This window comes from Pristis pectinata, chromosome 1 (assembly GCF_009764475.1).
Source record: "Pristis pectinata isolate sPriPec2 chromosome 1, sPriPec2.1.pri, whole genome shotgun sequence".
NCBI lineage: Eukaryota > Metazoa > Chordata > Chondrichthyes > Rhinopristiformes > Pristidae > Pristis > Pristis pectinata.
In genome coordinates this window covers 147193687-147219000 of record NC_067405.1, presented here as the reverse complement: position 1 = coordinate 147219000, position 25314 = coordinate 147193687, and the positions used below count along the sequence as shown (strand labels likewise).

The 25314-nt window shown below is 52.3% G+C and overlaps 1 protein-coding gene across 1 annotated transcript; it reads left to right on the top strand.

Moving 5' to 3' along the window:
- The first annotated feature begins 1921 nt into the window (after nt 1-1921).
- On the top strand, nt 1922-24678 carry LOC127571329 (zinc finger and BTB domain-containing protein 1-like). Its single transcript, XM_052017622.1, is given in 5 exon segments — nt 1922-2141; nt 16144-16217; nt 21755-23425; nt 23428-23628; nt 23630-24678. Coding segments are annotated over 3 exon segments (1926 nt in total). The 5' UTR covers nt 1922-2141; nt 16144-16217; nt 21755-21790; the 3' UTR covers nt 23720-24678.
- Nucleotides 24679-25314: the final 636 nt, after the last annotated feature.

Here is a 25314-nt window from a genome sequence, read left to right as displayed (position 1 = left end):
CTCTGTCTTTTATTTGCATTAATGTCCTGTTTTGCACAGTTTTTTTTACTTCACTGTTGTGTATAATTTATGTTCTGTGTGTTGTCAGAGTTATACAGCACAGAAACAGGCCCTTCTGCCCAACTTGTCCATGCCGACTGTGTTGCCTAGGCAGCTAGTCCCATCTGCCTGTGTTTGGCCCAGGGCTCTCTATCCATGGACTTATCCAGATGGCTTTTAAATGTTGTTAATGTGCCCGCCTCAACTGCTGTTTCTGGCAGCTCGTTTCAAATACGCACCACCCTTTGTGTGAAGAAGCTGCCCCTGATGTCCCTTTTAAATCTCTCGCCTCTGATCTTAAACCTCTGCCCTCTTGTTTTTAGCTCCCCCTCCCTGGGGAAAAAGTCTGTGTGCTTTCACCTTGCCTATGCCCCTCATGATCTTATACACCTCTATCAGGTCACCACTCAATCTCCTACAGTCCAGGGAATAAAGTCCTCGTCTACACAACCTCTCCTTGTAACTCAGGCCCCCAAGTCCAGACAACATCCTGGGAAATCTTTTCTGTGCTCTTTCTAGTTTAATAACATCTCTCCTATAACAGGGCGACCAAAACTGTGCACGGTGCTCCGAGTGGGACCTCACCAGCATCTTGTATAACTGCAGCAACACACAGAAAACGCTGGAGGAACTCAGCAGGTCAGGCAGCGTCTATGGAGGGAAATGGAGAGTTGACACCCCAGTCCTGATGAAGGGTCTCGGCCTGAAACGTTGACGGTTCACTTCTCCATAGATGCTGCCTGACCCACTGTTTTTTTATATTTATTAGTCACATGTACATCGAAACACACATGCATCTTTTTGCGTTACTGAGAATATTCTGGGGGCAGCCTGCAAGTGTCGCCACGCTTCCGGCGCCAACATAGCAGGCCCACAACTTCCCAACCCGTACGTCTTTGGAACGTGGGAGAAAACCGGAGCACCCAAAGGAAACCCACGCAGACACGGGGAGAACATACAAACTCCTTACAGACAGCAGCCGGAATTGAACCTAGGTTGCTGGCGCCTGCCCTAACTAATAAAGAAATCTTATCCTCTATGCCTTTTTAACAACCCTATCGACCTGCGTGGCAACCTTGAGGGATCTATGGACGTGGACCCCAAGATCCCTCTGTCCCTCCACACTGCTGAGAGTCCTGCCATTAACCTGGTATTCTCAAATTCCATCTCATTCGATTTTGTGTGTGTTGCTGCAGATTTCCAGTAGTTGCAGTCTCCATTATATTACACTTTCTCTGTAGCTGTGACACTTCACTCTGTACTATTATTGTTTTTACCTGTACTACATCAATGCACTCTGTACTGACTCAATGTAACTGCACTGTGTAATGAATTGACCTGTACGATCGGTATGCAAGACAAGTTTTTCACTGTACCTCGGTACAAGTGGCATCCTCTCTTCTCTCCTCTTCCATCGGGTAGAAGATACAGGAGCCTGAGGGCACGTACCACCAGACTTCAGGACAGCTTCTACCCCACTGTGATAAGACTATTGAAGGGTTCCTTTATACAATGAGATGGACCCTGACCTCACGATCTACCTTGTTGTGACCTTGCACCTTATTGCACTGCACTTTCCATAGAACCATACAGCACAAAACAGGCCCTTCGGCCCACCAGGTTGTGCCGTCTATGTAGCTGTGACACTTTACTCTGTACTGTTATTGTTTTTACCTGTACTACATCAATGCACTCTGTACTAACCCAATGTAACTGCGCTGTGTAATGAATTGACCTGTACCATCAGTTTGCAAGACAAGTTTTTCACTGGACCTCGGTACAAGTGACAATAATAAACCAACACCAGTCTAGCTGCAGCAGAAGTCCCCAACTCCTGCGCTGCATGCCCTGACTGCAGGACGCCAGCAGTGCTGCTGCAAGTTGTGCATTGTACCTGTGCACACGCCAGTGAACTTGCCTCGGCCTGCAGTGTGGCAGCTCGGTGCAACCCGGCTGAGTTCCTGCAGCACATTTCCCCTTTAAGGAGAGGAGACAGGAGCTCATTTCCTGTGATGTGTTGAGCCGAGGCCCTGGTCCGAGGAGAGCGCCCAGCTCGGGGGGTTCCTGCACCCAGCCCAGGTCGGCCGCAGTCCGGCACCCAGGTAGGGAGGGTGGAGGCAGTGACAGAGCCGGGATCGGGGCCGGACAACCGGGGGATCGGCCGCCGCCGGTCCCGGGGCAGCGCGGCCGAGCTGGAACCGGCCTCCCCCCGGCACCGAGACAATGCAACCGGGGGACGGGGGCTGCCGTGCCCGGGGGACGGGGGCTGCCGTGCCCGGGGGACCGGGGCTGAGCAACCGGGGGACCGGGGCTGCCGTGCCCGGGGGACGGGGGCTGAGCAACCGGGGGACCGGGGCTGCCGTGCCCGGGGGACGGGGGCTGCCGTGCCCGGGGGACGGGGGCTGCCGTGCCCGGGGGACCGGGGCTGTGCAACCGGGGGACCGGGGCTGTGCAACCGGGGGACGGGGGCTGCTGTGCAACCGGGGGACGGGGGCTGCCGTGCCCGGGGGACGGGGGCTGCCGTGCCCGGGGGACCGGGGCTGTGCAACCGGGGGACCGGGGCTGCCGTGCCCGGGGGACGGGGGCTGAGCAACCGGGGGACCAGGGCTGCCGTGCCCGGGGGACCGGGGCTGCCGTGCCCGGGGGACCGGGGCTGTGCAACCGGGGGACCGGGGCTGCCGAGCAACCGGGGGACCGGGGCTGTGCAACCGGGAGAGTGTGTTGCATTAGCCCCGGGATCTGGAGTAATGCAAACCGGGCGGGTGTGTTGCATTGGTCCCGGGGGACGGGAGTATTGCAACCGGACGGGGATGCAGGTCCCAGGCTTGCGTGACTTTTCCCTCTTGGTCGAACCTGTCAGATTCTGGTAAAATAACTGCATTGCCCTTCAGGAGAAGTTCTCAGCGTGGGGCGAGCTGAAGGAGACGCGGAGTCCGCTGCAGGAATCCAGCTCTCCTCCACTGCACCCCACACTCCCTGCATTTAGCAGGCGCCCTGCAGCGGAAGGTTCCCAGCCCTGGCAAGGGGACAGTCTGTCGCACACCGACCCCGGGCTGCTGCAGGTCCATCAAGCTGACACTTGAACTTTGTTCCTGTCTGCAGATTGTGGCCAGAGCCACAGTCAACACCCCTGTCAGGAACAGGGGGAGGCCACTCGGCCCCTCCAGCCTGTACTGCTGACCGTAACACCAATTCCACATTACCCTCAGTAACCTTTCTCCCCAGTTCTCTCTCATCGAGAATTGATCTACCTCTACCCTTTTGACTGCCTTCAACAACCTTTTGAGGAATGGGTTGCAAAGGCCTCTATGGGCCAAACGCAGGCAAATGGGACCAGCTCAGATGGGTACCTTGGTTGGCATGGAGGTGTTGCTGCCTGGATAAGTGGGCATGAGCTACAAGGACAGACTTGGGTTGTTTTCTCTGGAGCATCGGAGGCTGAGGGGAGACCTGATGGAGGTTTATAAAATTGTGAGAGGCCTCAATAGGGCAGACAGTCTTTTTCCCAGAGTAGAAATGTCAAATACTAGAGGGCATTCATTTAAGGTGAGAGAGGGATACGTTTCAAGGAGATGTGCGGGGCAAGTTTTTTTTTTACACAGAGAGCGGTGGGTGCCTGGAACGGGGTGGTGGTGGAGGCCCACACGGTAGTGATGTTCAAGGGGCTTTCAGCGTAACGCTTTACAGCGCCAGCAACCTGGGTTGAATTCTCGCTGCTGTCTGTAAGGAGTTTGTACATTCTCCCCGTGTCTGCGTGGGTTTCCTCCGGGTGCTCCGGTTTCCTCCCACATTCCAAAGACGTACGGGTTAGGAAGTTGTGGGCGTGCTATGTTGGCGCCGGAAGCGTGGCGACACTTGCGGGCTGCCCCCAGAACACTCTACGCAAAAGATGCATTTCACTGTGTATTTCGATGTACACGTGACTAATAAAGATATCTGAAGGGATATGGATCATGTGCAGGCAGGAGACGTTTGGGTTAGTTTGGTATCGTGGTCGGCACAGACATTATGGGTCGAAGGGCCTGTTCCTGTGCTGTACTGTTCTGTTCTGTTCCCCGGTGTATGACTATAGGACTAAGAAAGTTCTAAAAACTCATGACCCTTGGAAAAGTGGGGGGGTGGGGGGAACATCACCCCTCTCAGTTTTAAATGGGTGACCCCTTTAAACAGTGACCCTGAGTTCTGCATCGTCCCAGAGGAAACCTCTCCGGTCAGCTGCCCCGTAATCTCATGTACTTCAATCAGTGACCACCATCCCCCCCCCCCCCCCCAAACCCTGCTCCTCAAATCTCACTCATCTGAGCTCCAGCAGACACCAGAGACAGCAGATGCTGGAATCTGGAGCAACACACAATCTGCTGGAGGAACTTGGCAGGTCGAGCAGCATCTGTGGGGAGGGGGAAGGAATTGTTGATGTTTCGGGTCAAGACTACACCTACCTTTCCTCATGAGGCAACCCACCCGATCCAGGACAAGGGATCGAAAGCTCGGAAAATGAGGGAGACCTTGAGCAGCGTCTGAGAGGAGGGTTTGGGAGCTCAGAGACCAGACGGCCGAGAGCACGGACACCAATGGTGGAGCAATTACCTTCTGGGAATGGGGAGCTGGACCTGGGGGAGTGCGGTGCTCCGGGAGGGTTGTTAGAGCGGGAGAAGGTTGTGGAGGTAGGGACGGAGGGGTCTGGTTCACTTCCACGTGTGGAGTTAGCTGCAGTTGGTTGGCTTTCATTAGAACGTTCTGTGCAGGGCCTGAGTGCAGCAGAGGACTGCTGTTTTACCCCCATACCCACTGCGATACTGTGTCTGGCTGAAATATTTATCACAGTTATACAGCAGGGAAACGGGCCCTTCGGCCCAACTGGTCCATACTGACCAAGATTCCCATGTAAGCTGGTCCCATTTGCCTGCATTATGCAAGACAAGTTTTTCACTGTACCTCGGTACGTGACAATAATGAACCAGAACCAATACCATATCCTCCTAAACCTTTCCCATCCATGGACCTGTCTAAGTACCTTTTAAATGTTGTTAATGTACCTGCCTCACCCACTTCCTCTGGCAGCTCGTTCCATATACTGACCACCCTCGGGGTGAAAAATTTGCCCCCTCAGGTTCCTATTAAATCTCTCCCCTCTCGCCCTGTCCTTCAAGAGTCAGGAAGGGAAAGCCTCTGACGCCTTCTGTGAAGAATAATTGCTCTGATAGGTAGGGGTTTTGGCAGCATAGTCACATAGAGATACAGCAGGGAAACAGGCCCTTTGGCCCATCAAGTCTGTGCTGACTGTCAACCACACATTTACACTCATTCCATTTTATTCCCTCTTTCCCTCCTCCCTCCCCCATATTCTACCCCCCACCCACACACTGGGGACAACTTACAGCGGCCAATTAACCCACTGACCCGCACGTCGTTGGTACGGTATTGTAGCGGTTAGCGTAACGCTATTACAGCGCCAGCGACCCGGGTTCAATGCCAGCTGCTGTCTGTAAGGAGTTTGTACGTTCTCCCCGTGTCTGCGTGGGTTTCCTCCGGGTGCTCCGGTTTCCTCCCACGTTCCAAAGACGTACGGGTTAGGAAGTTGTGGGCGTGCTATGTTGGCGCCGGAAGCGTGGTGACACTTGTGGGCTGCCCCCAGAACACTCTACGCAAAAGATGCATTTCACTGTGTGTTTCGATGTACGTGTGACTAATAAAGATATCTTATGTGGGAGGGAACTGGAGCACCTGGGGGAAACCCACGCGGTCACGGGGAGAATGTGCAAACTCCACACAGACATCGCCGGAGGTCAGGATCGAACCCTAGTCTCTAGTGACGTGAGGCAGCGGCTCACCTACTGTGCCAATGTGCCAATATCTACACTGAGGATCTGAAGACTGTGTGCCATGTTCAGGGGCATCAGTGGTTCTGTTGGTGTTGGCTTCTTCCCGGTGTTGGGGTGATGGTGCAGGGATCTGTGCCTTTGGGCAGGAATGCTGAGAGGGGATTGTAGGGCTGTGGTCCTGGTTGTGCACCCTGATCAGGGCAGGAACCAGCCTTACTGCTGGTAACCCTATTGCCCAGAGGTGTCCAACCAATACCCGTCACCGGCCCATGTCCAGCTTGGTGGGAAAGCTCACGGGTTTGGGAGTTGTCATTGCTCTAGCCCGAGTGGTAGAGCCCCAGGTTCAATCCCGACCTCCGGCGCTGCCTGTGTGGAGTTTTCACACTCTCCCTGTGACTGCATGGGTTTCCCCCGGGTGCTCCAGTTCCCTCCCACATCCCAGAGACGTGTGGGTCAGTGGGTTAACTGGCCGCTGTAAATTGGTAAATTCTACTGTTGTTCTGACCTGATCTCTGGAAGTGACGCAGAAGGGAGAAAGTTGGTCTTTGCTCTTGCTGCCCAGTGGGCTGTTTGGTCAGGTCAGCTTGCCCACTGTGGTTCCCCGCTGACGATACTACTGTTCATCAGGGTAGGATTCTCCCCTGTGGAGTCTGAAGGCTGTGGGTTCCAACCCCATTCCACAGACTTGGCCCAGAATTTGGACCCAGACCCCTAGTGTGGTGCTGAGGGATGCCTTCAGGTAGAGAAATTGAGGCCTTCCACCCCCTTCAGATGTTTCAAAGATCCATGGTGCCCTTTGAAGAAACGCTGGGGAGTTCTTCCTGGTGCCCTGGCTGTATTTATCTCTCAACCAACATCACTGAGATAATTGGGTAGTTGTCACACTTGCTCTGCATGCACTGCTAGTTGTGTTTCCAATTTAATTAATTGGTTTATTGTCACGTGTACCGAGGTGCAGTGAAAAGCTTTGTTTTGCATGCCGTCCATACAGATCATTTCATCACACCAGTGCATTGAGGTAGCACAAGGGAAAACAATAACAGAATGCAGAATAAAGTGTTACAGTTACAGAGAAAGTGCAGTGCAGGCAGACAATAAGGTGCAAGGCCATAACAAGGTAGATTGTGAGGTCAAGAGTCCATCTTATCGCACTAGGGGACTGTTCAATAGTCTTATAACAGCGGGATAGAAGCTGTCCTTGAGCCTGGTGGTACGTGCTTTCAGGCTTTTGTATCTTCTGCCCAATGGGAGGGGGGAGAAGAGAGAATGTCCAGGGTGGGTGGGGTCTTTGATTATGTTGGCTGCTTTACTGAGGCAGCGGGAAGTGTAGACAGAGTCCATGGAGGGGAGGCTGGTTTCCGTGATGTGCCGAGCTGTGTCCACAACTCTCTGCAGTTTCTTGCGGTCCTGGGCAGAGCAGTTGCCGTACCAAGCCGTGATGCATCCGGAAAGGAAGCTTTCTATGGTGCGTTGATTTAAAAATTCGTGAGGGCAAAAAATACAGCTGAGGAGGGGTGGGGTTAGAGATGTGGGGGGAGTTTTTTTTACACTACGATTGATCTGGAACTCGCTGCTGGTGAAAGCAGGGAATTGGATGAGCTGTTAAGGAGAGATTATTTACAGGGAACAAGTGGGGAATGGCAACTGCTCTGCCCACAAGAAAGTGCAGAGAGTCGTGGACATAGCTCAGCACATCACGGAAACCAGCCTCCCTGGGATGGAACAGATCGTTGTTGGAGAAGAACAGCCATGGAGTCAATGGGCTGAATGGCCTCCTGGGAGGGCTGTAGAGAGAATTGAGCTGTTTGTGTGGGTGCTGCCGATTGCCCCTGGTTTTCGAGTGGTTCCCCGGGAGGTCAGTAGAAAGCAGAGTCAGCAACATTCCAGCCAATCGACTGGGAAATGATGGGAAACCCTTCCCTGAAGGACATTTGTCTTCAAGATGGGTTTTTACAATAAACCAGAGGTTTACTGGTAATTGGTTTATTATTGTCACATGTACTGAGATATAGTGAAAAGCTGTTGTTTGCATGCCATCCAGACAGATCATTCCATACATAATCGAGGTAGTAAAAAGGGAAAACAGAATTCAGAATGTAATGTTACAGTTACAGAGAGAGTGCAGTGCCAGTAAACAAAGTGCAAGGGCCATGATGAGGGAGACTGGGAGATCGAGAGTTCATCTTTATTGTACAAGGTCCATTCAAGAGTCTTATAACAGCGGGATAGAAGCTGTCCTTGAGTCTGGTGGTACGTGCTCTCAAGCTTTTGTGTCTTCTGCTTGATGGGAGGGGGGAGAAGAGAGAATGACTGGGGTGGGAGGGGTCTCCGATTATGTTGGCTGCTTTCCCAAGCCAGCGGAAAGTGTAGACAGAGTCCAAGGAGGGGAGGCTGTTGTCCGTGACGTGCTGAGCTGTGTCCACAACTCTCTGCAGTTTCTTGCGATCCCGGGCAGAGCAGTTGCCGTACCAAGACGTGATGCATCTGGATGGGATGCTTTCTATGGTGCAACTGTAAAAACTGGTGAGTGTCATTGGGAACATGCCGAATTTTGTTAGCTTCCTGAGGAATTAGAGGTGCCGGTGAGCTTTCTTGGCCGTGGTGTCTACCTGGTTGGACCAGGACCAGTTGTTGGTGATATTTACCATTACTGAGAATATTTATTCCAGTGTACTTAACTAATTGAATTTAAATTCCCCAGCTGCTGTGTCATAGAGTTGTACAGCATGGAAACAGGCCCTTCGGCCCGACTCATCAATGCTGACCAAGATATCTATCTGACCCAGTCCCATTCGCCTGTGTTTGGCCCGTATCCCTCTAAACCTTTCCCATCCATGGACCTGTCCAAGGGTCTTTAAATGTAGTAACTGTACCTGCCTCTACCACTTCCTCTGGCAGCTCGTTCCACACACCCACCACCCTCTGTGTGCGAAAGTTGCCCCTCAGGAGCTATTTAAATTTTTCCCCTCTCACCTTAAACCTATGCCTAGTTTTAGACTCCCCGCAATGCCCCTCATGATTTTTTTATTCTTCTATAAGGTCACCCCTCAGCCTCCTACACTCCAGGGAAAATAGTCCCAGTGAATCCAGCCTCTCCTTATAACTGAAGCCCACCAGACCCGGAAACATCCTCGTGAATCTTTCTTGTACCCTCTCCAGCTTAATGACACCCTTCCCACAGCTGGGCGACCAGAACTACACACAGTACTCACTGTGTGGTCTCACCAATGACTTGTACAGCTCTGGTGGGATTTGAACTCTTCCCTTTGGGTTTGCACGAGGAAAGCATTAGGAGCAGGAGTGAGCCTGCCCTGTCATTCATCAAGATCGTGGCCGACCTTCTCCCTCAGCCCTGTCTACCAGCACTCTCACAATATCCCTTGATTCCCTTAATGTCCAGCAGCCTATTGTTTTGAAAGCACTTGGTGCATTTAGTCTCTGCCTCTGAACTACTAGTCCAGGAACAGAACCACCACACCTTCCCTCAGAGTTTACCGAGGTTGGGGCTGCGGGACTTCAGTTAAGTGGAGAGACTGGAGAAACTGTGTTTGCTTCCCATGGAGGTAAGAACAGCTTTAAGAGAAGAATCCAAAATGGTGAAGGGTTTAGATAGAGTGAGGAAGGAAAACAGAACAAGGGTGACACTGTGGCGCAGTTGGTAGAGCCACTGCCTTGTCGTGCTAGAGACCTGGGTTCAATCCTGACCTCGGGCACTGTCTGTGTGGATCTTGCACGTTCTCCCTGTGACTGTGCGTGGGTTTCCCCCGGGTGCTCCGGTTTCCTCCCACATCCCAAAGACGTGCAGTTAAGTTAACTTGCCACTGTGGATTGCCCCTAGTGTGTACGGGAGAGAAAAAATCTGGAGGTAGTCAATGGGAATGTGGGCAGAATAAAACTGGATTCATGTCGGATTGGATTTACAATGTTCTAGGATCTATGGGCTTACCAGAGAGGAGAGAGGGTAGTGGTGGAGAGGTGTTATTCTGACTGGAGGTCTGTGACCAGAGGTGTTCCACAAGGATCAATGCTGGGACCTCTGTTCTGTGTCGTGTATATATAAATGAAAATATAGGTGGGCTGATTAGTTAATTTGCAGATGACACAAATATTGGTGGAGCTGTAGACAATGAGGAAGATTGTCGAAGGAAACAGCAGGGTATTGATCAGGTGGAGATATGGGCAGAGAAGTGGCTGATGCTGTTTAATCCAGGCAAGTCTTGTACTTTGGGAGGTCAAATGTAAGGGGAAAGAAAACAGGTAATGGCAGGACCCTTGCGAGCATTGGTGTACGGGGGATCTTGGGGTGCAAGTCTGCTGGCAGCTGTATAAAACTTTGGTCAGGCCACATTTGAAGTACTTTGTGTAGTTCTGGTTTCTGTGGAGATGTGGAGACTTCAGATGCAGAAGAGGTTCATCAGATGTTACCTGGATTATAGGACATTAGCTATAAAGAGAGGTTGGACAAACTTGGACCGTTTTCTCTGGAGCGTTGGAGGCTGAGGGGAGACCTGAACTAAAATATATTGGGTAGATAGTCAAAATCTTTTTCCCACGCTGGAAATATTAAATACTAGAGGGAACAGGTTCATGGTGGGGGGTGGAGTTTAAAGGAGATTTACGAGGCAAGTTCTTTACACAGAGAGGGGTGGGTGCCTGGAACGGGCTGCTGGGGGAGGTGGTGGAGGCAGATACGATGGTGGTGTGTACACGCCTTGGATTGTGTTTGACATGAATCCCATGTCTGCACCATCTGTAAAACTGCCTTCCACTCCTGGAACATTGCCCAGCCCAAGCAGCCCTGCCACGTTCTTCTGCTGTTGAAGCCCTCCTCCATGCCTTAGTTAGCTCCACACTTGGTTACTTCAGCACTCCTCTTCAGGCACCCTGGAGCTACAGTCCGTAAACCACAGCCCATCCAGAACTCTTGACACCCCTCTCCTCCCTCACTCTTTGGCCCTGAGCCCCCCCGTGCTCATTAACCCTTTGGGTATTGAGGACCTTCTGCTCTGGCAGCCGTGCCTCCAGCTCCTGTACCGGCCGGACAATGGCCATGCTGACACCCTGCCCGTCACCGCCAGTCTGAGCCGCCATTGAGTCGTACAGCACGGAAACAGGCCCTTTGGCCCACTTTGTCCATGCTGATCCTGATCTCTATCTATGCTAGCCCCATTTGCCTGCATATCCCTCCACAGCTTTCCTATCCAAGTACGATACATGATATCTTTATTAGTCACATGTACATCGAAACACACAGTGAGATGCATCTTTTGTGTAGAGTGTTCTGGGGGCAGCCTGCAAGTGTCACCACGCTTCCGGCGCCAACATAGCATGTCCACAACTTCCTAATCTGTACGTCTTTGGAATGTGGGAGGAAACCAGAGCACCCGGAGGAAACCCACGCAGACACAGGGAGAACGTACAAACTCCTTACGGACTGTGGCAAGTACCTGTCCAAATGCCTTTTAAACACTGTAATTGTACCTGCCTCCACCACCATCTCTGGCAGCTCGTTCCAGATCTTCACCACTCTCTCCTGTAGCTGGCGAACCAGGGACCCCACCTCCACCTCGCCCTAGTATGTCATCACACCAGGAAGGCAGCAGGGAGAGCTGTTAACAAGCAGCTGTGAGGAGGGGGCTGCTGGAGGTTTGGCTGGGGAGTGAGGGAGGGTTGTCCCTCTCTGTGCAGCCTGGGTGAAGTGTCCTTGTCACTGGCTGGGACAATCGAGCAGCTGTGTGCCGGGCTCTGAGGCCCTGTGTGAGCCACGGCCAGTGTGGGAGGTGAGATCCTATGTCTCACCAGGTCACAGGGGTAGCAGCTTCGTGTGTGGGGGGCAACCTGTGTGCCGAAGCGACAAACAGTCTGCTGGAGGAACTCAGCGGGTCGAGCAGCATCTGTGGGGGGGACTGTGGGGGGGAGGAGCTGTTGACACTTCAGGTCGAAACCCTGCATCAGGCCCCAGAGCAGGGTTATCGACCGGAAATCCTGTGCGCAGGACCCTGAAGAGTATTTTGAAAATTGACGGCTGAATAGCTGAAATAAAATCGACGTGCTGGAAACACTCAGCAGGTCAGGCAGCGCCTGTGGGGAGAGAAACTGTTCAGGTTAACGACCTTTGATTAGAACTGGGGAGGGAGGGAGAAAAGGTCATTTTAAGTTGGACCGAGGGTGGGGGAGAGATGAATGAGTCAATCTGTCACAGGGTTTCAAAGGAGAGGGAGATGTGAAACGCAGAGCTGTCGGAAGGCCTGACTTCAACAACTTATCCCTGCAGCAACCCTGGCCTCACCCAATCAGAGAGATTTCCTTTGACCTATCCATCCTTTCCCCACCGCCTCTATCCATAGAACAGCACAGGAACAGGCCCTTCGGCCCACAACGTCTGTGCCGACCATGATGCCAAATTCAACTAATTTCTTCTGCCGGCACGTGATCCACATCCTGCCGTTCCCTGCATCTTCATGTGTCTAATTAAACACCATTATTGTATCTGCTTCCACCACCACCCCTGGCAGCTCGTTCCAGGCACCCACCGCTCTCTCGCTCTTAAAAAAAACAAAAACGTCCCACATATCTCCTTGAAACTTTCCCCCTCTCACCTTAAAAGCACGTCCTCTGGTGTTTGACATTTCTGCCCTGGAATAAAAACTCTGACTGTCTACCCTATCTCTGCCTCTCATAATTTTATAAACCTCTATCGGGTCCCCCCTCAGCCTCCGACGCTCCAGAGAAAACAACCCAAGTTTCGTGCCTGTAACTTGTTTTTCACTCTTTTTCCAGTTCTGACATAGGGACTTGGACCTGAAACGTTAACTCTGTATCTCTCCCCACAGATGCTGCCTGACCTGCTGAGTGTTCCAGCATTTTCTGTATTGGAGCATTCTTAGTTGTCCGGGTCTGGGGAGAGATACCAATGGGCACAGGTTACTGGAGCATGCATACACAGGGTTGGGGGACTGCTCTTGCTTTTGGATTAATAAAAGGTTGAGAGGGTGGAGTACCTGATCCAGAGAGCTGGGCAGAAAGAACCCAACGCTCCCAATGCAGTGCAGAGGGTTGACTGGGTTGTCCTGGCTCTGTCTGCCAGAGGAGCTGTTAATTCTACCCAAGCACCACCGTCCGCTGTCACAGGTTCACAGAGTCTGGAGTTGTGTTCCGGCCAGTATTCATCCCTTGCCCGCCAACCTCGACAGCTGACCTGGGTCAGTGTCAGAACGCTGTCTGTGGGATCTTGCTGTGTGTAAGTCATCTGCCTAGCTTCCTGCATTACAGCTGTGACTGCAGCTTCCTGTTCCTGAGGTGGCGAAGTTCAAGCCTTTCTCCCTCTGCTAGGAGTTAACGGGCCTAAAATGAAATCATTTATGTGACTGGTGGATAACTGCAATGCTTTTTCCATACTAATTGCACTTAGCCGCGTTAGGTCCGTATCCCTCTACTTCATTCCAATCCAAACGCCTTTTAAACGTTGGAACGGGCCGGTGGGGTGGTGGGGGAAGCAGATGCGACAGTGGTGTCCAAGAGGTGGTTGGACAGACATGTGAATACGCAGGGCTGTGGTTCATGTGGAGGCAGAGGGATTCAGTTTATTCCAGCATTGTGTTCGCTGCGGATGTTGTGGGCCGAATGGCCTGTTCCTGTGCTGTGCTGTTCTGTGTTCTATGTAATGGCCTCTACCACTTCCTCTGGCAGCTGGTTGCACATACCCACCACCCTCTCTGTGGGGGGGAAAAGTTGCCCCTCAGTTCCCTTTTAAATCTTTCCCTTCTCGCCTTAAATCTATGCCTTCTAGAACACAGAACAGTACAGGCCGTTCAGCCCACGATGTTGTGCTAACCTATATAAACCTACTCCACGATCAATCTAACCCATCCCTCCTACACAGCCATTGACGCTTATTGTGCCTGGAAACCCACCCATCTCCTTAAATATATTCACTGCCTTGAGATAGAGAATTCCGCAGTTTCACCACCTGCTAAGCGAGGACACTCCTCGTCTCAATCCCATCATGTGGAAGTTAAATTCCCCGTTGAAACTACCCTGCCTTTTCTGGTCTGGACTCTATATTTGTGTCTTCTGTCACTCCACAGCTGCTACCAGGAGGCCTATTCTGAACTTCCACCAGTATTAAATCCTTTTCTGTTGCTTAATTCTACTCCAAGTTTCCACTGGGGTTACCTCTCATTTCATCCTCTCTCATCAATACTGCAATCTCATCGTTAATCACCAAGCCTCCTCTACCATTTCCCCATCTTTTCTCATACATTTAGTTCTCAGCCCCAGGCAGTCCTTGAAGCAGTCGTGTCATCAGCAAACTTACTAACCCACCCTTCCACACCCTCATCCAAGTCATTTATAAAAATCACAATGAGCAGGGGTCCCAGAACACATCCCTGTGAAACACCACTGGTCACCGGCCTCCAGGCAGAATACGTTCCATCTACCACCACCCTCTGTCTTCTGTGGGCGAGCCAATTCTGAATTCATGCAGCCAAGTTTCCTTGGATCCCAGTTTTAGTCCTAGTTTCAGACTCCCCTACCCTGGGGAAAAGACTGACCATCCACCTTATCTCTGCCCCTCATGATTTGATAAACCTTTGTGAGATCCTTCCACTACAGCCAGTACACCTCACCTCACTTCCACAATACCTCAGCCTCCTTCACTCCAGGGAAAATGGTCCCAGCCTGTCCAGCCTCTCATAACGCAAGCCCTCCAGTCCTGGCAACGTCCTTGTGTGATAGCCCATGCTGGAGGGGCTGAGTGGCCTCCCCTTGCTACCAACTGCTCTTCAAAACCAGGAGTATCATCTTGGATCACAGAGTTGTACAACATAGAAACAGGCCCTTTGGCCCACTATGTCTGTACTGATCATTATGCCAACCCACATTAATCCCACCTAATTCCATATCAGAGAGGGTGCAGAGGAGGTTTACTAGGATGCTGCCTGGATTAGAGGGCATGTGCTGTCAGGAGAGGCTGGACAAACTTGGGCTCTTTTCTCTGGAGCGGCGGAGGCTGAGGGGTGATCTGTCGGAAGTGTATAAAAATTGAGGGGCAGAGATAGGGTGGACAAGCAATATCTTTTCCCCATTATTGAGTGATCCAATACCAGAGGGCATGCATTTAAGGTAAGCGGGGGTAGGTTCAGAACAGACGTGAGGGGTACGTTTTTGTTTTACTCAGTCGTGGATGCCTGGAATGCGTTGCCTGATAGGGTGGTGGAGGCGAATTCATTGGGGGCTTTTAAGAGGGGCTTGGATGGGCACATGAATGAGAGGACAATAGAGGGATATGGGCATTCTGTAGGCAGGAGGGATTAGCTATGTCGACACAACATTGTGGGCCGAAGGGCCTGTTCTGTGCTGTACTGTTCTATGTTCTCTATGTTCCATTCCTCTGTGCCCTGTTCATTCAGATACCTGTCCAGATGCCTCTTAAGTGTTGTCACTGTTCTGCCTCCACCTCCTCTGGCAGCTCGTTCCAGACACCAACTACTCTTTGTGTGAAGAATTTACCCCTCAGATCCCCCTTGAATCTCCTCCCTCCCACTTTAAACCTCTGACCTCTAGTTTTGGACTCCTCTACCTTGGGGAACAGACACTGGCTGTCTACCCTGTCTGTGCCTCCGTTTTTATGTACCTCTATCTTGTCACCTCTTGGCCTTTCTTCAGTCTCAACCTATCCAATTTATGGATAGGAAAGGTTTAGAGGGATATGAGCAAGTGGGACGTGTAGATGGACGGCATGGATGAGTTGGGCCGAAGGGCCTGTTTCTGTGTTGTATCACTCTCTGTCCTAATAACTTGAGCCCTGCGATCCAGCTGTGAAGTCAGCATATTGAAATAATTGTCAAAGCATGTGTCTTACAAGATGCATAACCCTATTTTGTTTTTAATTGAGCTTTCTACAGCCTTTTGGCAGGAGATTCACTGCAAGTTTTTTTTCCCTCTTAAACTTGTGTCAAAGCCTTGCCTGTGTGTATTTCAAGATCCACATTAGTGTGTAATAAACAAAATGGCAGGCCGTTTTTGTGAAGAGATTCCTATCTCTGGATTTCTAGTGTTGAGTCTTGCCTGCGATGTAATTTTCTCCATCTCGACTGTCGCACTGTTTGTCCCCATTGGCTCATCAGTTAAAATGGGACAAAAAAAATCTGCTGGAAATCCGCAATAAGCTCCGTAAACACTCAGGTCAAGCCGTATCTGCGAAGAGAAACCTCGTTGATGTTTTGGGTCTGACCAAAGGTCTTCAGGGTGAAACATTAACTGTTTTTCTTCCCACAAGTTCTGCCTGACCTGCTGTGTGAAAGTCGACCCGCGCTCTGTAATAAATCAGACAACAGCAGAACCAAAGAACTTGTGAGTAATGTTTTATTAGTTTAATGCTAGTGGGAGCGGGGGATACAGAGAAAGAGTAAACAGTGTAACCGGAGCTCTGTTCTTTTCGCACTCGCAGATGCCTCGGTTAGTGTGTATCTTTTATACCCACTTTGTGAGAAACCTTCGTGGGAAGTTGCACTCACTGCGGTAATTGCTTACAGCAAGCTTTAGCGAAACAAGATATGTCTAAAATAACTGTCTTCCTTACCCACACCTGGTCCTCACTTCAGTCATAACTATAGTCACCCCATGGCTGAGGTGATTCTTTACCATGAGAAGAAGCTGACAATGAGAAGCATGCCATTAAGCCTTACATTAACCCATTAACCCAGTGATCTCTGATGTTATTGTTGGTCCCCGTGGACTAACTGACTTCCCTCCTCTCACCACCCATGTCTGTAGTCTGTTTGTCGCAATGATAAACACAGTCACAGGGCTGTACAGCACAGAGACCGGCCCCACACAGCCATGCTGATCATGATGCCTATCGACAATTTTCCCAGCATTAAGCCTGTACCCCTCTACTCTTCATATTCAAACACCCACCAGGTCCAAATGCCCTACCTATTCTGGGAAACCCCTCCCCAGCACCCTGTATCTGACCCAGTGCTCTTCAAACATAAGAGACTGCAATTGGAGTACGGTGTACAGTTTTATAGAACACAGAACACTGCAGCACAGTACAGGCCTTTGGGCCCACGATGTTGTGCTGACATTTTATCCTGCTCTAAGATCTATCTGACCCTTCCCTCCCACATAGCCCCCCATTTCTCTCTCATTCATATGTCTATCTAAGAGTCTCTTAAATGTCCCTAATGTATCTGCCCCCACAACCTCTGCCGGCAGTGCGTTCCACACACCCACCACTCTCTGTGTTTAAAAAAAAACTTACCCCTGACATCCCCCTTATACCTTCGTCCAATCACCTTAAAATTATGTCCCCTCGTGTTGGCCATTGTCACCCTGGGAGATAGTCTTGTACACATCTATCAAATCACCTCTCATCCTCCTCCTCTCCAAAGAGAAAGGCCCTAGCTCACTCAACCTGTCCTCATAAGACATGCTCTCCAATCCAGGCAGCATCCTGGTAAATCTGCTCTGCACCCTTTCTAAAGCTTCCACATCCTTCCTGTAATGAGGTGACCAGAACTAACACAATATTCCAAGTGTGATATTGCAACATCACCTCACAACTCTTGAACTCAATACCCCGACTGATGAAGGTCACCACACCATACGCCTTCGTAACAAACCTATTGACCTGCGTGGCAACCTTGAGGAATCTATGGACGTGGACCCCAAGATCCCTCTGTTCCTCCACACTGCTAAGTCCTGCCATTAATCTTGTATTCTGCCTTCAAATTTCGATCTTCCAAAGTGTATCACTTCACACTTTTCTGGGTTGAACTCCATCTGCCACTTCTCAGCCCGGCTCTGCATCCTATCAATGTCCTGTTGTAACCCTCAGCAACCTCCTACAGTATCCACAACACCACCAACTTTTGTATCATCAGCAAACTTACTAACCCACCCTTCCACATCCTCATCCAAGTCATTTGTAAAAATCACAAAGAGCAGGGGTCCCAGAACACATCCCTGCGGAACACCACTGGTCACTGACTTCCAGGCAGAATACGCTCCATCTACAACCACCCTCTGCCTTCTATGGGCGAGCCAATTCTGAATCCACACAGCCAAGTTTCCCTGGATCCCATGCCTCCTGACTTTCTGAATAAGCCTTCCATGAGGAACCTTATCAAATGCCTTACTAAAATCCATGTACACCACTTCCACTGCTCTACCTTCATCAATGTGTTTTGTCACATCCTCAAAGAATTCAAACAAGCTCGTAAGGCACGACCTGCCCCTCTCAAAGCCACGCTGACTGTCCCTAATCAGCCTATGGTTCTCCAAATGCCCAAAAATCCTGTCTCTAAGAATCTTCTCCAGTAATTTGCCCACCACTGAAGTAAGACTCACTGGTCTGTAATTCCTAGGGTTATCCCTACTCCCTTTCTTGAAGGAACAACATTTGCCACCCTCCAATCATCTGGCACTACTCCTGTGGCCAGTGAGGACGCAAAGATCACCCTGTTGAAGGAAAGACATCACTAAACTGCAGAGGAGATTTACAAGGATGTTGCTGGGACTCAAGGGCCTGAGTTATAGGGAGAGGTTGGACAGGCTGGGACGTTATTCCTTGGAGCGTAAGAGATTGAGGGGTGTATGAAGGCATGAGGGGCACAGATATGGTGAATGCACACAGTCTTTTTCCAGGGAAAAGGAATCAAGAACTAGAGGGCCCAGGTTTAAAGTGAGAAGGAAAAGATTTAACAGGGACCTGAGGGGTAACTTCTTCACACAGAGGGTGGTGGGTACATGGAACGAGCTGCCAGAGGAAGTGGTGGAGACAGGTGCAATAACAACATTTAAAAGATATTTGGATAAATACATGGATAAGAAAAGTTTAATTGGTTTATTACTGTGACACGTAGAGTGAAAAACTTTGTTTTGCATGCCGTCCGTACAGATCATTCCAAAGTACATCAGAGTAGTACAAAGGGAAAAGCAGAATGCAAGATTGTGTTAGTTATAGAGAAAGTGCAGGCAGACAATATTTGGTCATTGACTTCAGGAAGGGGGGTGATGCACATTCTCCTGTCTACGTCAATGGTGCTGAGGTCAAGAGGGTTGAGAGCTTCAAGTTCCAAGGAGTGAACATCAGCAATAGCCTGTCCTGGTCTAACCACGTAGACGCCATGGGCAAGAAAGCTCACCAGCACCTCTACTTCCTCAGGACGCTAAAGAAATTCGGCATGTCCCTGTCGTCCTTCACCAATTTTTATCAATGCACCATAGAAAGCATCCTATCTGGATGTATCACAGCTTGGTACAGCAACTGCTCTGCCCGTGACCGCAAGAAGCTGCAGAGAGTTGTGGACACAGCCCAGCGCATCACAGAAACCAGCCTCCCCTCCATGGACTCTGTCTACACTTCTCGCTGCCTCGGTAAAGCAGCCAACATAATCAAAGACCCCACCCACCCCGGACATTCTCTCCTCTCCCCCCTCCCATCAGGCAGAAGATACAAAAGCCTGAAAGCACGTACCACCAGGCTCAAGGACAGCTTCTGTCCCGCTGTTATAAGACTATGGAATGGTTCCCTAGTATGACAAGATGGACTCTTGACCTCACAACCCACTTCGTTATGGCCTTGCACCTTATTGTCTGCCTGCACTGCACTTACTCTGTAACTGCAACATTTTACTCTGCATTCTGTTATTGTTTTCACTTGTACTACCTCAATGCACTGTGTGATGAACTGATCTGTATGGATGGCATGCAAAACAGTTTTTCACTGTACCTCAGTACATGTGACAATGATAAACTAACAACAATAAGATGTAAGGGCTTTGACAGGTGGCATATGGGTCAAATGCAGGCAAATGGGACTAGCTTGGTGGGCTCCATGGAGGTGTTGGGCCGAAGGGCCTGTTTCTGTGCTGTATGACTCTGAGTGGTAGAATCTGGGGAGAGTTGAGGGGAATGAAATGGGATTAGTGTAAATGATTGCTGTTAGGTTCGCACAGAATAGGTGGAACGAAGGCTTGTTTCCCTGCTGTATGACTCTGACTCCACAACAATGTAAACAGGAATACGGGGTGCTGACTGCAGTAAAACTAAAGAGTGATTGCTGACTTCAGGCAGGGGAAGGAGGGCAAACATGCGCCAGTCTACATTGGGGGGATCGGCAGTGGAGAGAGTCAGCAGCTTTAAATTCCTGGGCATTAACATATCAGATGACCTGTCCTGGGCCCAGCGCACAGATGTAGTCACAAGGAAAGTGCGTCAGCATCTTTACTTTCTTGAAAGGTTAAGGAGGTTTGGCTTATCACCAAACACTCTAACAAACTTCTACAGATGTGCTGTTGAAAGTATCCTGACTGGTTGCATCACGGTCTGGGACGGCAATTCGAATGTGCAGGAACATAAGAAGTGCAGAGAGTAGTGGACTCTGCCCAATGCATCACGGGCACATCCCTCCCCACCATCGGGAGTATCTACAGGAGGCGCTGCCTAAAGGAGGCAACATCCATCATCAAAGATCCCCATCATCCAGGCCGTGCCATCTTCTCACAGCTCCCATCAGGCAGGAGGTACAGAAGCCTGAAGTCCCACACCACCAGGTTCAGGAACAGCTACTTCCCTTCAACCATTCAGTTCTTGAACCAACCGGCACAACCCTAATCACTGCCTCAGTACAGCAACACAACAATGAACTTTGTTTCTTTTTGTTTTAATTGAGTTTTTTCTTGAATAATTTTGTGTAATTTATGTTTCTCTTGTGAACGCTGCTTATCTGATGCTCTGTGCCTGTGATGCTGCTGCAAGTAAGTTTTTCATTGCATCTGTACATACATGTACTCGTGCAGATGATAATAAACTTGAATTTGACAAGAAAAACATAAATCAAACATAAATTTACAAGAATTGAAGTAATGATTAGGATTGTGCAGGTTGGTTCAAGAACCGAGTGGTTGAAGGGAAGCAGCTGTTCCTGAACCTGGTGGTGTGGGACTTCAGGCTTCTGTACCTCCTGCCCGATGGGAGCTGTGAGAAGATGGCACGGCCCGGATGGTGGGGATCTTTGATGATGGACGTTGCCTTCTTGAGGCAGCGCCTCCTGTAGATACTCCCAATGGTGGGGAGGGATGTGCCCGTGATGTATTAGGCTGAGTCCACGACTCTCTGCAGCCTCAGATACATTAGGGACATTTAAGAGACTCTTAGACACATAAATGATAGAGAAATGGAGGGCTATGTGGGAGGGAAGGGTGAGGTAGATCTTAGAGCGGGATAAAATGTTGGCACAACATTGTGGGCCAAAGGGCTTGTTCTGTGCTGCATTGGTTTATCATTGTCACTTGTACCAAGGTACAGTGAAATACTTGTCTCGCATACCGATCGTACAGGTCAATTCATTACACAGTGCAGATACATTGAGTCAGTACAGAGTGCATTGATGTAGTACAGGTAAAAACAATAACAGTACAGAGTAAAGTGTCACAGCTACAGAGAAAGTGCAGTGCAATAAGGTGCAAGGTCACAACAAGGTAGATCGTGAGGTCAGAGTCCATCTCATCGTATAAGGGAACTGTTCAATAGTCTTATCACAGTGGGGTAGAAGCTGTCCTTAAGTCTGGTGGTACGTGCCCTCAGGCTCCTGTATCTGCTCTGCACATTCGAATTGCAGTACCAGACCACGATGCAGCCAATCAGCAGCACATCTGTAGAAGCGTATTGGAGTGTTCGGTGACAAGCCAAACCTCCTTAACCTTCCAATAGAGTAAAGACACTGACACACCCTCCTTGTGGGTGCCTCTACGTGCTAGGTCCAGGACAGGTCATCCGACCTGTGCCACTGATGCTGCTGCAGGTAAGTTTCTCACTGCACCCGTGCACACGTGGACTCGAGCCTGTGACAATAAACTTAACGTTGACCTTGCCTTTTGCAGGAGCGGCGGGGACAGGGTCGGGGGCACGGCCCGAGGATGCCGCGGCCCAGCCACAGCGATTACGTGCTGCAGCAGCTGAACAACCAGCGGGAGTGGGGCTTCCTCTGCGACTGTTGCATTGTGATCGGGGACATCTACTTCCGCGCCCACCGCGCCGTGCTGACCGCCTGCAGCTCCTACTTCCGCATGATGTTCATCGGGCAGCAGCAGCTGACCGGCAATCTCAGCCTGAGCCAGGCCCACGTCAGCGCCGAGTGCTTCGACCTCATCCTGCAGCTGATGTACCTGGGCCGGCTGGTGGGCGTCCCGTCCGACTTCGAGGAGCTGCGCTCGGCCATGACCTTCCTGCAGCTCTACTACGTGCCGCGCAGCCTGGAGGAGGTGCGGGAGGCCGAGGCCCCGTCGCCTCCCTTCAGCCAGGCCAAGGGCTCCATGCTTTTCGGCGTCCGGATGTACGGCGGGCCGCCGGGGGGAGCCGGCAAGGGACCGAGGGGTGAGGCCACCACAGAGGTGAACGGGATGCGGGAGCCCAGCCGGGAGAGGCCGGGCCGGAGGCCGGCGGCGGGGGGCAGCCCGCCCTGCAAGCAAGGGCGGAGTGGGGCCTTGAAGGGAAGGCTCCACCGCCGGTTCGGGCGGCGCTACACCTGCGACTGCTGCGGCTTTGTCTTCAGCTGCGAGAGGCTGCTGGACGAGCACTCACTGACCTGCAACAGCCGCCGGGCCCTGCCCCAGCCCCAGCCCGGGGACCCGCCTCAGGCCTGCGGAGGTCGGCCCGTCGCCCCGGCAACGGCGGCAGTGGCGGCCGGCGAGGGAGGAGGAGGAGGAGGTGGAGGGGGGGAAGGAGGAGAAGGCCCGGCAGGGGACGGGGCCCGCGGCCGGCCGCTGGTCAAGACGGAGCCAGAGGACACGGCCGCCACTGGCCTGGGGGACATCACGGTGGTGCAGGTGGCGGACGAGGGTGAGGAGGCCGCGCAGGCCCCAGCTTACGGCCTGTATGGCCGGCCGCCCCCTCGGGAGCGGGGCCCGGGCAGCTGGACAGACGAGGAGGAGGAGGAGGACGAGGAGGAAGACGAGGAGGACGAGGGCCCGAAGGAGGAGGTGGTGGCGGCGGAGGGAGGGGCGGGCGACAGCCCTCTGGGCCCAGCCTGTGAGCTGTGCGGCGCGGCCCTGCCTGAGAGCGAGCGGGCCGAGCACTACGTGGCCCACCACATGGAGAGCGTGTGCGCCTGCGGCAAGTGCGGCCGCATCCTGGTGAAGGGGGGCCGGCTGCAGGAGCACGCCGAGCAGTGCCTGGGGGCCGGCGGGGAGCAGGCCGAGGCCTGGGGCCAAGCCGAGGCAGAGTCCGGGCCGGGCCCCTGCGCCTGCCCCGTGTGCGGGGAGACCTTCCCCGGGCCCCGCCAGCTGGAAGAGCACGTGTACTGTCACCGGGGCGCCGCCTACCGCTGCCCGCGGTGCCCACTGGCCTTTGAGCAGGAGGGGCCCTGGGCGGAGCACGTCTCACGGTGCGGGCTGAGCCCGCCGCCGGGGCCCCAGCGCAACGCCCGCCGCCGGCACGTCTGCGGCCTCTGCGGCAAGGGCTTTTACCAACGGTGCCACCTGCGGGAGCACCACACCACCCACACCCGGGAGAAGGAGTTCGCCTGCCAACTCTGCGGCAAGGAATTCCTGCCTGTGAACGGCTGCTCCGCCTGCACCTGGACATGCACCGGGGCGACGCCCGCTACGTCTGCCCCCGCTGCGGCCAGGGCAGCTACCGCAAGCATGAGCACCTGCGCCACATGGTGTCCCACTTGGCCGCCGGCGAGGTCATCTGCGAGGTCTGCTTCCAGGTGTTTGGCGACGGGCAGCTGCTGGAGCGCCACATGGACATGCACCCTCCACGCCTGCGCCCTCTGCGGCGACAAGTTCAAGCTCAAGAAGGACCTGAGCACCCACCACCTGACCAGCCACACCAAGAAGGCGTGAGGCGGCTCCGCGTCGGGTGACCCACTGGGCTGGGGTCTGGCCTCCCCCGTTCTGTTGCAAGGAGTTTCGCCCCTTCCTCCTCCTCCTCCTCCCATCGGGTGCCCCGAAACCTCAACCCCCTTCCCCCCCCCCCACTTCCCGGAACGGTTCCCCTCAAAACGGGCTATTCGACCATGGAGGCCATCGCACGGCCACACCTGAGCGTGTGCGCTCTGGCCCGGCGTCCCTCCCTGCTTGGCAGCAGGGGTCTGGCATCACAGCTCGTCCAGTACACTGACCGGTAGCAGGACCTGGCCCAGGAGAAGAGACCAGTTCACTCGGGCCTGCGGTGTGGTTCAGTTCTCCAGACCGCCCAGTGTTGTGTTTGGTTTCCGTAATGTGATGCTCAGTCCCGGTTTTGCATTGATTACCAGGTGATACTTGATTGCACAGATTTGATTTGGTGCTTTCCTATTGCACTGGGCACTTGGATGTTTTTTTTCAGGTACCAGTAAAAGCTCGTTCCCCTCGCCGGTGACACAGGGTACGTTGTCACACTTCGCTGGTTCAGGAAGCCGCCTGCTGTGTGACAGCTGGTGGGACATCCACATCTCTACGTGTGTCAAACCGAGAAGCTGGAGTTGTTCTCTGTAGACTGGGAAGGGTTAAGAGAAGGTTTATTAGAGAGATGGATCAGGGTTGGGGAGAGAGGAGTTCCTAATTCCTTGAAACCCATGGGTTGCTGTGACTTCGGATGTGCTGCCTGAGTAGTGGAAGTGATTCCAAAAGGAAAGGGATTGTCCCAACCTCCGAAAGGGATTGGGACAACTCTGGAGTTCAATTTCCAGAGCTCTGGGCAAAGGATGGAACTGATTGGAGTGCTCTATCCTGGTCAGGCTGGGCAAACATTCCCCTGTCTGTACTGAATGGCCTTGCCAGTGTTGCTCAAGTTCTGGGGGTGGTTTGACATATAATATGGGTGGGGGGGGAGGGAGAAAGAAGTGGTTGAGTTCCTAGCACACTCCTAGAGTAGGGTGGAGTGGCATTGAGTTAGTGTGGTCCCATGGGTGTGAGAATGTGTGGAGGGGGGCGGGGGAGGATTCATGGGGTTGTGGTGACCACCCCCAGCCTGTTCACCTCCTGTTGGAGCTGGGCTCCAGGAGCGATGGACTGGGCAGGGTCAGTGGACTTGAAGCATCTTCCAGACAGGTCTTGGTGGGGGGGGGGGGTTTGCAGTGGGGAACGTCCTGCCTTACAAAACATAGGAGCAGAGGGTTTATCAGGGCCAGGTGCTGTGACAAACCCTTGGTCAGGAGATCCACTCCCACTCCCACTCCCTCTCCAGCTCTCTGCTGGGTCTCTGCCTCTGGTCAGTTGTCCAGCTTCATTGCTGAGGCTGGGGAGCCAGTTCAACTCGTCTCCTGGCTGCAGAGAATGTTTTGCTTGCTGGTTATTATCTTTTGTTTATCTTGGGGCTTCCTAAAGCCTTACAAAAGCAATACAACTGTAAAGCATTGTACTGTTTCTCAGAGCCATGGTAGAATGTTTAATCCTATTTCCGATCTTAGTCCATTTTAATAAAGTTCTGTATGTAAACAGTGACACTAACTAATACT